Source organism: Glycine max (assembly GCF_000004515.6).
Source record: "Glycine max cultivar Williams 82 chromosome 15 unlocalized genomic scaffold, Glycine_max_v4.0 Gm15_scaffold_339, whole genome shotgun sequence".
In the NCBI taxonomy this organism is placed as follows: domain Eukaryota; kingdom Viridiplantae; phylum Streptophyta; class Magnoliopsida; order Fabales; family Fabaceae; genus Glycine; species Glycine max.
The window spans coordinates 1-15,657 of NW_024464691.1; the positions used below are offsets into that span (position 1 = coordinate 1).

General features: G+C 32.2%; 3 protein-coding genes across 3 annotated transcripts; all 3 read left to right on the plus strand.

The window, feature by feature from the left end:
* Positions 1-7: 7 nt before the first annotated feature.
* On the plus strand, positions 8-1,980 carry LOC100796092 (annexin-like protein RJ4-like; the record flags this gene model as incomplete). The annotated part of the gene is given in 5 exon segments (NM_001254332.2): positions 8-160; positions 270-485; positions 786-998; positions 1,152-1,241; positions 1,600-1,980. Coding segments are annotated over 5 exon segments (876 nt in total), but the record flags the coding sequence as incomplete, so codon positions are not given.
* Positions 1,981-3,677: 1,697 nt separating this feature from the next.
* Positions 3,678-6,083, plus strand: LOC106796314 (uncharacterized). Its single transcript, XM_041013702.1, has 3 exons — positions 3,678-4,200; positions 4,303-4,728; positions 4,801-6,083. Exons 1-3 carry the CDS (start codon positions 3,879-3,881, stop codon positions 5,361-5,363), a joined length of 1,311 nt encoding a protein of 436 aa, XP_040869636.1. The 5' UTR covers positions 3,678-3,878; the 3' UTR covers positions 5,364-6,083.
* A 4,673-nt stretch (positions 6,084-10,756) lies between these two features.
* Positions 10,757-12,782, plus strand: LOC102664683 (protein MAIN-LIKE 1-like). The gene is made up of 3 exons (XM_006598540.1): positions 10,757-10,783; positions 11,752-12,045; positions 12,138-12,782. Exons 1-3 carry the CDS (start codon positions 10,757-10,759, stop codon positions 12,780-12,782), a joined length of 966 nt encoding a protein of 321 aa, XP_006598603.1.
* The last annotated feature ends 2,875 nt before the right edge of the window (positions 12,783-15,657 follow it).

Here is a 15,657-nt window from a genome sequence, read left to right on the forward strand (position 1 = left end):
TTTTGACTTTGTAGGATGGGGGACTGATGAGAAAACTGTCATAGTAATATTGGGTCATAGAACTGTTTATCAGAGGCAGCAAATCAGAAGAGTCTATGAGGAAATTTTCCAGGAGGATCTTGTGAAACGCCTAGAGTCTGAGATCAAAGGAGACTTTGAGGTACAATCAGTTAGTGTTATATGATCATGTTATTGTTCTCTCTGTGGTTTTGAAATTGATCATGTGTGCTAATGAACTTGAAAACTGTGGATTAATTGTGCTGAAACAGAAAGCCGTGTACCGATGGATACTAGAACCTGCAGATCGTGATGCTGTTTTGGCCAATGTTGCCATCAAGAATGGCAAAAACTACAATGTCATTGTGGAAATCGCCACTATCCTCTCCCCGGAAGAGCTTTTGGCCGTGAGACGTGCTTATCTCAACCGCTACAAGCACTCCTTGGAAGAAGATGTTGCAGCTCATACCTCTGGCCATCTACGCCAGGCAAGTCCTTGTGCATTTACATGTCTGATCCACTTTAGTTTGGGAAAAAAAGTTTTTTCTTTTTTACCAATTTCTTGAGGGATCACTTTTTTTTCTTTCAATGTTTTATTCTAAATTCAAATTGAATTTAAGACTGAAGTCCAATTAGCAAGATTAGATGTGAATTTTTGCGTTATAGTGTTTTGGGGTTTTCATTAGATATGTGGGGACAAAGATTAGATGTAAATTTTGGTTTATAGTGTTTAGAAAAATGTTATGGTGCTTATTATGATCTGAGATTTTATGGTTGATTTTGAGCAGCTTTTAGTGGGGTTGGTGACCTCATATAGGTATGTTGGTGATGAGATCAATCCAAAATTGGCACAAACTGAGGCTGAAATTCTTCATGATGCTGTGAAAGAGAAGAAGGGTAGCTATGAAGAGACCATTAGGGTCTTGACCACAAGGAGCAGGACCCAACTTGTTGCAACTTTCAACTGCTACAGAGAGATCCATGGCACTTCCATCTCTAAGGTACAGAAAAAAGGACATACCACACCCTTTTATTTCCTTTTCACAGATGACCAAATTGTTATCATAGTTCTCTGTATATGCCATTCAAAAGTGATATAGAAGTTTGGATGTCTTATTTATCACATGATATTTTGATCCTTTTTCTGTTTGCAGAAACTGGTGGATGAAGGATCTGATGAGTTTCAAAGGGCATTGTACACTGCCATTCGTGGCATCAAGGATCCTATTAAGTACTACGAAAAGGTTTGAACTCAAATTTTTCTCATAGCACTATCAATACTCATTGTATTTTTTATTATTGAAATTTGGGTTGTATTAGGAGAATAGTCCAATTCATTTCATAAATTTGACCCTTTTGGTGTTTTGCTCCTAACAAGATTTCTTAGAATGTGAGTTCCAAATTAATTTAACTCTAAAATCTGGTTGTCCACCATTTATATACACTAATTTACTCATATTCTTAGTCGATGTGTCATCTCCAAAACACCTCTCTCAACCTGAGAACTATTTGAATATTTTTGGGGTGTATATTTGATGAAAATCAACCCTCTTTTGAAATTTGCTATCATGATTTACCTTAATTTTTTTTTTCAATTTTTAGGTGGTGCGGAATGCAATCAAAAAGGTTGGAACTGATGAGGATGCACTCACCCGTGTGGTCGTGAGCCGGGCTGAGAAGGACTTGAAGATAATCTCAGAGGTTTACTACAAGAGAAACAGTGTTCTTCTTGAGCATGCTATTGCCAAGGAAACCTCTGGGGACTACAAGAAGTTCCTTCTCACACTGTTGGGAAAAGAAGACTAAAAACTTTTCTTCGAGGGCATTTGTGATTATGAGTTTAGGACAGTAAGCTATACTTGTGTGTGATGGTTTCATGTGTGTTGGTTTTCCTTGAGTCTGTTTTCAATTTTCCTTGATCATGAGAACTTGGAGTTTTATCTTATAGAGTATTAATATGATAGCTGCTTTGTGGCTTTTAAATTGAACAGGCTCAAAATAAATGATATCTCAGTGCCCATTTTATTTTAAAAAATTGATTTGAGTTAAACAATGTTGAGATGTACGTCTAATTTAATTTAAACTATAAAGCTTTACATTGGAACGTGTATACGGTGCAGGGAATGGCAAATTGCCCCCTTTGGGGCACTTTTACAAACTATTTCCCTAAATGGGGTTGTTTTCAAAGTAATTCCTGCATGGGTCTGTTTTCGACGTAAAGGCATGCATGCACAAAGCAAATCGCCAGTGGAATTGGCGAGTTTGCTATGCCGTACTGGACTCGCCAACCCCATTGGCGATTTCGCCATGCATGGGGAGTTGCCAGTCAAACTGGCGAATTCCAGGACGTAGGCTTGGCAGACAGCTTTTTCAGTTGGCAAGCTAAAGGGAAGTTGCCACTGCCATTGGCGAGTTAGGCTAGATTGGAGAAGCCACTGGCAGTGGCGAGTTAGCCACAAGGGAATAGCCAATGACTTTGGCGATTTAGGGCCTTTATATACACCCAGTTTCTTCAAAATTGCTTCAGTGTGTGTTGAAAACTAGATTTCAGTATTTTCAAAACTTCCGAGTGTCTTAATTTGGTTCTTGAGGTTTAAATTTGTCCGCCAGAAGGTTCGAAATTTGTTTCTTGAGGTTTAAATTTGTCCGCCATAAGGTTCGAAATTTGCTTGTTGAGGTTTAAATTTGTCAGTCATAAGGTTCGTAATTTCCAATCAAAAAATTTGTGGCATAAAATATTTTTTTGAAGTAATTTTTTAGACCAGTTTGAATGTGAAGTTTTTATTAATTTTTTTATTAAATTAGTTTTATATTTCTTATGCTTGTTCGCGTGTGTCTAAAATAAAAGAAATTTGCCATCATATTTATTTGAAGAAAATATTTTGAGTCCGGAAAAAATATTTTGAATATGAAGTTTTTAGTATATTTTTAATTAGATTAGGTTGGTGTTGATGCTTTGTTAATGTGTTAAAAATTGATCAACCGTGTACTTTCAAAAGTGTTTAAAACTAAAAATTTTTGTAACATCATATTTATTTGAAGTAAGTATTTTGAGTGTGAATTTTTTTTAATATGAAGTTGTAGTAATTTTTTAATTAGATTAGGTTGATGTTCATGGTTTGTTGGTGTGTGTTAAAAATTTATGAGCGTTCAACTTGAACGGTATTTAAAATAAATTTTTTTTTGGCATTATATTTATTTGAAGTAAGCATTTTGAGTGTGGAAAAAAAATTTCAATATGAAATGTGTAGTATGTAATTAAAATGTGTACTTTGAAAGTGTTCTTTAGTTATGCCTTTTTAAATTTACACTTTTAAGTTTCTGGCATCATATTTATTTTAATGTATTTGTAGTAATTTTGTAATTACTTTTTTTTATTAAGTTATTATTGTTAAAATTAATTATTTATAATACTAACTTTGTTTATGGTTTATTTTGCCTTTAAAATTACTACTTTGGAATCGTTTATGTTTTTTAAGTGTCTACCATCATATTTATTTAAAGTTAATAATTTTTTTATAGAATAAAGTTTTAACGTCAAGTTGCAGTAAAGGAACTTTTTGTGATTACATTTTACTATTTTAAATTTATTATGATTAATTATTTAAAATATTGTTTTTGTAGGTATATTATGAATTCGGTTATAACAGTGTTGTATTTCAATGGAAGGGTATATGAAGAGAATGATGATGTAATATTTGAAGGCAGTAAAAAAAGCGATTCAGATTAAACGTGGAATTAGTTTCAATGCTTTGAAGAAAAAAATTGGAAATAAGGTAAAGTTAGAAAATAATGAAATTATTTGTGCTATCAGTTATAGATTTTTAGTGTCTGGAAAATATGTTGCGTTGCAAATTTGTGATGACGAAGATGTTGAAACCATGCTCGAAAGTTTTCAACAACAAGATCAAATGTCAGTTCTGGAATTGTACATAGAAAAGGATGTGGCTGGTGGTTCTATGTTTCATTCTGCAAATTCTCTTACATCATGTGGAAATAATTTATCTAATAATGAGGCACAACCGCCAATAAATGTGAGCAATTTACATGGTGATGAAGATGATGATGATGATGATTATCTTGTGTCTAACTCATACGTGGAAGAGTCTTTAGACAAAGATGATAGTATTGACGGTATATCTGATACAGATGATGAAGTCACCGGCATGATTCAACCAGTAAGAATTGTTCACCCAGTAGAAGGTATAATTTCCTCTAAAAAAATACGTGAATACATTTATCATTTGATGACAATTGTATTTAATGCTAAATAAGTATGATTTGAATTTTTTTTTGGACTATTAGGTGTACAAGGAATTCAAAATCCATTTTGGAATGATGTTTTGCATTATAATAATATCAACTGGAGTCATCCGGATGATGAGGACATTTGTGGTTTGGAGATGCCATCGAGTTTTAATGTTGGCCAAGAATTATATGTTGGCATAAATTTTGATAGTAAAGATGTGGTCAAGAATGCAGTCAAACAATATGTTATGAAGGTGCATCAAAGTTTCAAAGTGGTTGAAAGCAAATCGAACAAGTATGTCGTTTGTTGCTTGAATAAAAGCGCAGAGTGTCCTTGCCCTTTCTATATGAGGGCAATTTTATCTAAAAAAACTAATTCATGGAAAGTCACACAATGGGGTGGACCACACACATGCCTCAATATGACCATGACACAAGATCACGAGAAGCTTAATTCAAATTTAATTGTCATTTGTGTAGTAGGTACGTATTTTATGTTCATATTATGCTACTTTTGCATTAATTGTCATTTAAATTTTGTTATTTTATTGGCAGGCATGATCAGAGAAGATCCATCAATAAAAGTTTCTTTGATTCAAGAGAGGATTAACAGTGAATTTGCCTACAAGGTGTCGTATAAAAAAGCTTGGTTGGTGAAACAAAAAGTCATTGCAATAGAATATGGCGATTGGGAAGAGTCATATGTGAAACTTTCATCGTGGCTAACACACATGCAAAATCATTCTCTTGGATCATATTTTCAAATACTACATGACGATTTTATTATTGGGAATACGGTTAGTCACGAACACCATCAGTTTCATAGAGTGTTTTGGACTTTTGGTCAATGTAAAGAGGCTTTCGAGTATTGTAAGTCAATCATACAAGTTGACGGCACACATTTGTACGGAAAATACCGTGGGACCCTCTTAATGGCCACATCACAAGATGGAAATTGTGGTGTCCTTCCTTTAGCATTCGTCTTGGTCGAAGGTGAGACGTTAACAGCGTGGTCATGGTTTTTGGCACACTTGCATAAACACGTCACCAATGTAGCTGTGTTTGCATTTTTCGGGTCGACAAACATCTTCATTTTTTTCCTATACCAGACCATGTAGTCGGAGTTAAAACTCAATAGGCCCTCCTATCGAGGATAAACGTCGACCCTAAACTCAGTTCGATTGTTCCATTGACTGATCATTGGGGCCAATAGTTGGAACCAATTTTCATCTTGTTTGCCTTTCAGCGTTATGCCATGGAAATTCAATGGTTGTGAAGGACACTTGGGAATAGGTTTTTGCATTCCAAATTTTCGCAACACTTTATCGGGTTGGTGCCACTCAACAACATGAAAACAAATGAGTGGCACCACCGCGCACCACGCTACACTTCAAACCAAACAAATTGGAGGCAACACTGACATAACAGTTGTTGTGTAAGGTTCCCATAGAAACTACATACAACAACATAGTTGTTAATTTTCACTGAAACATGACATATTATTTATTATTTAACCAATACATTACGATCTTCTTACCTCATGTCGTTTCATGATATCCAATTTGCGACGAAAAACTATCAGATCATCATTGTCAATATGCTGCTGATTTCCACGTCGCAGCCACCTACAAAAAAATATGAAATCATCAGTGGCGATACGTTACATTATTAATTATTTTCAAATGAAATCTTATTTGTTAAACAACTAACCTGTGTCCAAGTGGTTTATTTTCTATTACGGGAGGAGTCCTCTTTGGAGCCAAAGTCGTGCATCGTTTCCATGCCCACATTTGGATTAAGATGCACATACCTTCGATTGATTTAATTTTGTAATCGGTGGCGCTACACATCTCTCTCTATATAAAAAAGCAAGCACGGCAGGTCCCCCGTGCCACACTATTCAAAATCACGTAAAAATTGCAAGTACCTCAAGGAAACTTTGCAATTACTTTTGTCAACAAATAGGACACCTCCTATGAATCTAAGGATCCATGCACGGGTAAACCTTTGTAGTTGTTCTACGTTACCGTCATGGTTATTTATTTGTGAAAAATGGTGAACCAACCAATTTAATTTAACCACACTGCCTTGAAGTTCACCTTCTTGTGGTCTGACTCCCAACAATTCTTCACATAAATCAGTCTAATCAAGATTTGTTGGACCAATTAATGGTGTCCCATCAACACACAGACCTAATAATATAGAGACATCTTGAAGAGTAATCGTACACTCTCCGCATCTCATGTGAAACGTATGTGTTTCGGGCCTCCATCTTTCAATCAAGGCAGTAATTAATGACGCATTTATTTTTAGGTAGCCCATCTTCATTATGTAATAAAAACCAGATTGTCGAAGTAGAGCAATAATTTTCTCTGGTATTTCTTCTTGACCTTGATAAATGGGGACAGCTCGTCTGATGTGTAATTTTCTGTCTGCTTTCCCATTCCAAACATGTTCTGAAACTTGCTTAGCTTGCATCCATAAAATGTCTTCATCTATTGGATCAAACTTAATTTGTATACTTGATGAACATGACGACGAAGATGTCATTGATACTGTAGAATAAAATATAATACAAAAAATTGACAACAAAAATTTTATATTAAAAAAATTAAGTACACTTACAAAAAATTAATTAAATATACATACCAAATAATTAAAATATGAATAAATAACAAAATACATAAATTTGAACAACAAAATATATGATACAAATAATAAAATTTAAATATACTATCCAAATAAATTAAAATACATGCAAAACTTAAAATACTAACTAAAATACTCTACAAATAACAAAATTAAAAATTAAAATACATACATAAATTTAAATAAATGATTTTCCAATTAAATAACATATATTATACAAATAAATTGAAATAAATAAAAAAAATACTATGGAAACAAAAATTTAAACAATATATATATATATATATATATATATATATATATATATATATATATATATAATAACGTATCATATATTTCAATAAAAACATAAAATAAGTAAACTAAATAATATTAACATTCTAAATAAATCTAACATACCATATATATAACATAAGTAATACCATACAAACCTAAAAAATCTAAACCAAATAATAATAACATACCAACTAAAATTAACGTAAACATATATATAACACAAATAATAACATACAAATTAAAAAAACCTCAACAAAATCATATTAACAAATCAACTAAAACTAACGTACTGTATAACACAAATAATTAGATACCAACTAAAATTATAACATATACATATAACACAAATAATATTAATATTTTAAGGTACTACTTAAAATTTAAAATTATCACCCAAGATAAACAAACGTAACATATGTAGATAGCACAACTAATATTATCAAAATCTAAACATATGTAAAACAAATAATACCATACTAATTTACAAAATCTAAACAAAATAATATTATCAAAACTAACCGAAAGCACAACTAATATTAACTTAACGTATGTATACTAGCCTAACTAATATTATCAAAATAATATTTACAAATCAACTAAAACTAACCTAACATATGTATATAGCACAACTAATAACTTACAACTTACAAAACCTAACCTAAATAATATTAAGACGTCAACTGAAATTTATTTAACATATATATATATAACACAAAAGTATTTTAAGTTATCACTAAGAAACACTTACCGAAAGCACGTAGTAGGAAGAGCAACCAAGCAATGTAGGGCAAAGAGGGTCAAAAACCTCACCTAAATAATATTAATATATCAATTAAAATTAACTTAACATATATATAACACAAAAAATATTTAAAGTTACCAGTTAAGAAAATACTTACCAAGAACACAAAGCACGAATTAGGAAGAGAAGAAAGGAATGCATTGCAAAGAGGGATCGAAAGTGATGAAGGAGGAACGCAAGAGGGAGTAAGGGAGCAGCTCCCTGTAGTTGTGCATGTTTTATAGGGGCAATTTTTTTTTCAAAACGCAATTCGCCACTGGGATTGGCGAGTTCCCCTGCAAGTTGCCAGTGGGAATGGCGAGTTCCTGCGTGTAGACTGCCCCTGCAAACCTCCCCCTGCCAAGCCTGCCCTTGAAACCTAGCCCTAGCCTGTGCCCTCCTGCTTGGAACTCGTCAGTTTGACTGACAACTCCCCATGCATGGCAAAATCGCCAATGGGGCTGGTGAATCCAGTACGGCACAGCAAACTCGCCAGTTCCACTGCGGTTGGCTTTGTGCATGCATGTCTTTACGTCGAAAACAGACCCATGTAGAAATTACTTTCAAAACAATCCCATTTGGAGAAATAGTTTGTAAAAGTGTCCCAAAGGGGATAAGTTGCCTGCACGAAATTGATTAATTGTTTAAAATAAAGTGACCCTCAACCCTAAATCTAATAACAAATAACGAGGATACATCAGAAAAACACATTAGATTATACCCTTATAAGAGGAATTTAACAAAGTTAAAAAGACTGAAATAATTTAGGACATATTTGAATGAATTTATTCATAAGCAAAAAGGAGAAAAAAAAAACAAGTTTTTATATGGTTAAAATTAACTCATGTATAAAGTAATTTATAGAAGTTTTTATAATTGACTTCTCTTTAATTTTTAACTATAGTTTTTTTTTATCTTCAATAAAATACTTCCGAAAAAAAATTATTTTAAATAACTCGTACTCTATATTTAACTTTAGTTTGAGAAGAAAACACTTAGATAATTAATAAAGTATCCAAAGCAACATAGGCTAAAGATGCAAATATTTATCTTTAGCGGTCTTAGTAATCTGAGACTAAGCCTCTAAAATTTTGCCACGAAGTCATCTCTTCTTTCTATGCTGTGGAAGGGATTATATCATCATGTTCTAAAAATTCATTGAATATGGTAAGGGAAGCACATTCACTAGTCCAAGATGGACTCATTGTGGGTCCCATAAGTGGACTAAGTAAAGCATATTTACTTGAGTATTTGTTTAGTATAATGTTATACAAATATTTTATTATTTTTATTTATTTATTTATTTTTATCATATCATAAATATTATTATTATTATATTTTCTCTTTTTAAGTGTTAATTAACATAATGAATAATGAGTGTTGATCTAATATTTTTTATTTGCTCATCATATCATTGTTTCAAACAAAAATTATTTCACTCTCACAAAATTAAGTATACTAAGCTTTTGTACTTTATAATCACCTACGATTAATAGTGGAGAATATGCCAGCACAGAAAACTACTACAATAAGCCAAACAAGGAAGCTGTCGATACAAAACTACAAAATGAAATAAACAAGAAAAACGCCACCGCAATACTTCAAAACGCAGAAATCAAATCAAACAAATTCAAGCATTAAGTGCAATTATTGGTACTTGACTATCTAGGATCCAACACAACACTTCTAAAACTTTAAGATATGGTTGATTTGAGAAATACTTTATTTTTTATTTATAATCAAAATGATATCACTGTATTTTTTACTTTTTGTTTCCAAAATTATAAAAAAAACAGTGGGTTATGTTTACCTTTTTATATATAAATCGTTAAACATAATAAAATAAAAAAAAATAGTTTCTTCAAACTAATTGAACAAACCTTAAGTAGTCATTTCTTATTCATTTATTTGTAACTCCTACTTTTTTTTCTCGTATTATTCATCCAATATTTTAAAAAAGAAAAACACTCAAAATACGTAAGGGATAGCTAGGGATGGCAAAGAATCCATACTCTTGAGTAAAATTTGTCAATGATAGAAAATAGATATCTACAGATAATTTAAATAAAATTTCCATTATTCGTTTGTAAATTAGGTGGGACGGATGTCATAGTACTTGTTAATGTACATTTACTTACATATCCTTTTATTAATATAGATATGCCCGTGGAGAATTTATGTTTTGCGGTGTAGTTTTATTTAAAATTTATACTTTGGAGAGAGTAATTTTTACATAATTTGAATAGTTTCATTTTTTCTAAAAAAATGGAAAATCTTATTCACCTATATTATGAAAAAAAGAAAATATTGTTAAAGTGAATTTTTTATTCTTAGGAGGTGTTTATAGGTAGTTTTAGAGTTTGAGATTTAGGGAACGAAACTAAGCATGTTCTTTGAGGGGATTCAATTACAGGTATTAAATTATAATATTAAAATTAATATATTAAATTTAACAAACAACTAAAATAATCATAATAATTTACCCCAATTCAACCATTAACACTAATTGGATAGCCATACTTAACATCAAACTCACGAGAGAATAAAGAACTTGTAGCCCATCATCATCAAGGTTCAACAGTAGCCCACGAGGCCACAAATCACTCTTAGCCCATCATCAAGGTTCAACCACAGTTGATTCCTTTCGTCTCATCTTCTTCTTTCGTCTTCTTGCTTCCTCTTCCTTGGTTTGTGTTGTGTTGTCGCCGTTGGCTGTTTCCATTGCCGGCTTTAAGGATGTCTCCACCGTCATTGTGCCGTTTCTGCCATTGAGGTAAACTTTCTTGTTCTTTGTTAATGGCGTTAATGGTTGTTTCGTGTTTATTGGATTTCGTATAATACATACAAATTACATAATACGTATAAGTTATATAGATTAGGTGATCCATATAAATCATACGGATTATGTTATCCGTATGAATATACGGATTACTTTATCCGTATAACTCATACCGATCACATAATCCATATGTTTTTTTAATCATTAATAAATTAATTATATTTATTTTTTTAATAGTAAATTTTTTTATATAAAAAGTATTATTTCTATTTTTATTTTTAAATACGTATTGTTTGATTTTAAAATTAAAAATAGTTTATTCTCAATTATGTTTTGAAATAGTTATTTTTTTTATTGTAAATATATTTAATTTATTTTTATTTTTAAATACGCATTTTTTATTTTTTAAATAAATATAGTTGATTTTGAATTATGTTTTTAAATATTTATTTTTTAATTGTAAATATATTAATTTTATTTTTGTTTTTAAATACGTATTGTTTGTTTTTAAAATAAAAATAGTTTATTTTGAATTATGTTTTGAAATAGTTATTTTTTTAACCGTAAATATATTAATTTTATTTTTGTTTTTAAATACATATTGTTTGTTTTTTTAAAATAAAAATAGTTTATTTTGAACTATGCTTTTAAATAGTTATTTTTTTAATTGTAAATATATTCATTTTTTTGTTTTTAAATACGTATTTATTGTTTTTAAAATAGTTAATATATTTTGATAAAAAATACATTATTTTTGTTTTGAAAAAGATATTGTTTTATTTTTAATTATAAATATATTTATAATTATTATATATTTGTTTTTTATGTGAGTAATTAATTATAGTGTTTTTTTAAGTTGCTTTTTAGTAAAGAAGTTAATTCATTATATAAAATTGATTACAAATAAAATTTGAATATATATATATATATAATATTTTTTATTTATAAATGATTGTATTGTAATTGATTGAGGTATTGTTTGAATTTTGACATAAATTTATATGTATGTCCAAATTTGCAGATTACAGTTAGAATTAGAAGTTTAGGTCGTGCTTTAAGTAGAGTTATAGGAAGAGTCCTAGGGAGAGAAGATAATCGTGATTCAGATGAAGTTCTCAAAAGGCGAAGGCCCACAACATCCACACGTAGGCAACGAGAAGTTGTCGTTGTTGCTGAGGATGCTCATTACATGGATAATGCAGCTGAAGAGGTCTTCCAACAGCCTGAAGAAGCAGTTTTTGATGCCCAGGGTTTTCTAGGTGAGCCGCGTGACACATTAGTTCTGACTGCCTATGCTGATCATGTTGCAGTCATTGTTTGGAATGGAGAGACATTTATAGTTTTAAATAAATTATATTTCAATAAGTATTTGTAATCATTGTTAAAATTGTTTAAATGTTTTTTTAGAAATGTCCTGAATTGAAACTATCCTCCCATGAAAGGAAGGTTCAAAAATTCGGGAGGTCTACTGCTGAGATTGAAGGGTTAGTCGCTCCCACAGGATTAAGTCTTTTGATCGCATGTTCATTTGACATTGGCGATTGGAGACTTATATCGCCTTTTGTGGAAGGCTGGCATAAGGAAACTAGCAGTTTCCATCTTCCAGTAGGAGAGGCCATCATCACCCTTGATGATGTGGCTTTTTTGCTTCATCTGCGCATCATAAATTCATTCCATAGTTTCAAAACTCTTCATGTTGACGAAGTGGTGTTGATGTTAGTGGAGTTACTTGAAGTCAATGGAGATGAAGCCAGAGCTGAGGCAGTACAATGTTATGGGACATATGTACGACTATCATGGCTACGAAAGATTTATCATAACAAATGTGAGGCCAGACACTGGACTGTAGCAGCTCGAGTTTATTTGTTGCTTTTGCTAGGTTGCACTTTTTTTGCTAACAAGAGTGCAACACACGTGCATGTAATTTTCTTGGACGCCTTTCGAGACCTCAGTCAAAGTGGAAGCTATGCATGGGGAGCTACCACCCTAATGCATATGTATGATAATTTGAATGATGCTTGTAAGAGTGACGACAAACAACTTGCTGGATAAATCACACTATTACAGGTAATTGTCATTGAATGTTATTTTTTTAATATGTTCATTTGATATTTTTTTTTTTGTTCTGATGTAATTTGTATAGTGTTGGATTTATGAGCATTTTCCATCTATTGCCGAGACTTTTACCGATGAAGACTATGATGAAAGGTCACCATGTGCCTGCCACTGGACCTCTACAAAGGCATTACCAATGTTGACATATCGTAAGCGTCTAGATCAATTGACGACGGCTGATGTATGTTGGATGCCTTATAGTGACCACCGCACAGTTAGAGAATTTGACATGATTTCATGTTTTTCTAAACATATCCAATGGGGTCCCGTTGTTGTCATACACCGACCATAGAGGGTTGTGCGTCAGTTTGGACTTGTTCAGATGATTCCTCCACATTCTCTGGGTTCAAGATTATGCTTGGAAGATATTGACGACAGATGGATGCATTTCTTTGACTAACTTGCACTAGTGGGCCAGTGACCACATGGACTGGTTCTAAATGATTTTGTATCCATTCATGAGGCCGACACAGCCCAGGGATCCACCTAGACATCTACCTATCGTGCAAGATGAGACATATGTCGAACCAGAGAAGCCTTAGCACCCGATGCCGGCAGCAGCTATGGAGGAAGCACCTGCACATGCACCTTCTGATGTGGAGCAGTCTAGACATGCAATGGTAACATATATATTAATCTTACTCTTAATTTCATTTAATTTAAACATGCAATATCGTAATACCTTATCCATTGTTGTGAATGTCATAGGGGGCTTGCCAAGCAATAGCTGAAAGGTTGGAGCAGTTGTTCAACCTAAAGATAGTGACTAAAGGCATAGAAACATATAATGTCAAGCAAGACTGCCTAAGAATTGCTAGAGGTGTCACTGTGGATCGCAATGTATATGTGCGGTCATGACAAAGGCGGTGCACAGATCACCATGAAGACATTTAGAATTTTTTAGGAAAATTTATAGACTATGTTTATCATTTTATTTTATTTGACAACATTTTTCTTTTAGCAATTTTATTTGAATTATTTTTTATATTACTATTGACAAATGTAAATTATTTAACAACCTCTTATATCAACACATGTAAATTAAACACACAAACCTTATTTTCCACATGTTAAATTTTTTTTAATAACTTTTGCGTTAACCCTAAAGTGTAACACTAAACCCTAGTCTGCTAAACCCTGATTTTGACATCACAGTTAACTCTAACAACGCACGTAACACTAAACCCTAAGTATTATAGTAACCCTAAACCGTTTTAACGTAAGGTATAATACATAATTACATGAATTTCCAATGAAAAAGCTATATATTATTGTAGTACATTACAATGTCATAGGTATCTAAATGTTTACTCTTCACTTGAATCAACATAGTCTCTTTTCAATATCATCAAATTTCTATATTGTTGCATTCTACTAATATATGAAGTTGGCCACTGCTTTGCTTGAGGATGACAATTTCAATGTGTTGCAACGTGATCATGTTATTTATGACATCCCAAACACTATATAGGTCTCCAAGGCTATTATGTAATAGTATTTTTAAAGTCCAATGAGCAGATTCAACCCTACATTTGAAATACACAAAAAATAATAAACAAATACAATAATTAAAATCCATTAATTTCTAAACCCTAATAAAAAATGAAAATTTTCATACCTGTTTGTTTTTGTGTTTCCTAAGTGCATCATCTTATTCATTCAGGCTTTAACAAATTTTTCTTTGTGGGGAATTATCCATGTTTGGTTGACATAGTCTACAAATATTGGCCATGGTGAACAAACAATTTCAAACTTCTTAAGGAAATCATCGAATTGATGCACGGAAGGAAAATCAACCAAACTTTCCCCGGCATCCATGACATAATCCCATGTATTTCTTGACCAATTAGGGATTTACATTTTGTCTTGACATTCTTGTCGATGTGAAACCTACACAACAAGTTGGTACATTCATGGAATACAGTTTTCACTACATTCATGAATGTTAGGTCTCTGTCGGTAACAATAACTCCAAGGAGGACATCATGTCTTAGAAAAAGACTTCAAAACCGTTCTAGAGTCCATACCACATTATTTTGATGTTCTCCCTCCAAATAGGCAATACTAGCAGAGAATGTCATCCCCGTTGATGTCACACCAACAAAGTCAAGTAATGAGAGCCTGTACTTGTTTGTTTTGTAGGTATTATCTATCAGAAATACCAAGTTACAGGCATTGCATAACTTCATTGCATCAGGATGACACTAAAAGATATCATGTACAACATCTTCATCCTTTTATCTATGCCAATGAATATACTGATCTTGTTTAAGAAGCTTCATTAGATGTTGTATTTCAATATCAATGTCTCTTATGGAAGAATGGTATGCACTTCTTGTATTGTATATTTGTTTGATTGTTGTATAACTATTGACATTGTGCTCCTTCAGCATTAACAAAATATTTCTTGGTTTCACCATTGACATTGTCATATAAGCAATAATTTTTTGTTCATCCTTAGTCAATCGACCAGCGTATGAATGTCCAACTAATGACTTTGTCATTTCATGATTGTGTCTCCCACACATTAACTTCACCATCCATCCTTGGCCTCCAACCATTGGTTTCCTACGAAGCTTAAAGGGACACCAACATTTCCTACGAAGCTTAAAGGGACACCCACATTTCCTTTCACAACCAATTAAGACAAATGAAGTCCTTACTCTCATACCGGCGTTTGTATCTGACCTCATAATCACCGCCACAAATCCAATTTCATAAGCAACAAATCAAACCCACTGCAAAACATCATCTTGGGTAGCAAACACCTACAATGAAATCCACACAAATTTAGTCGTCAAATGGACATTAA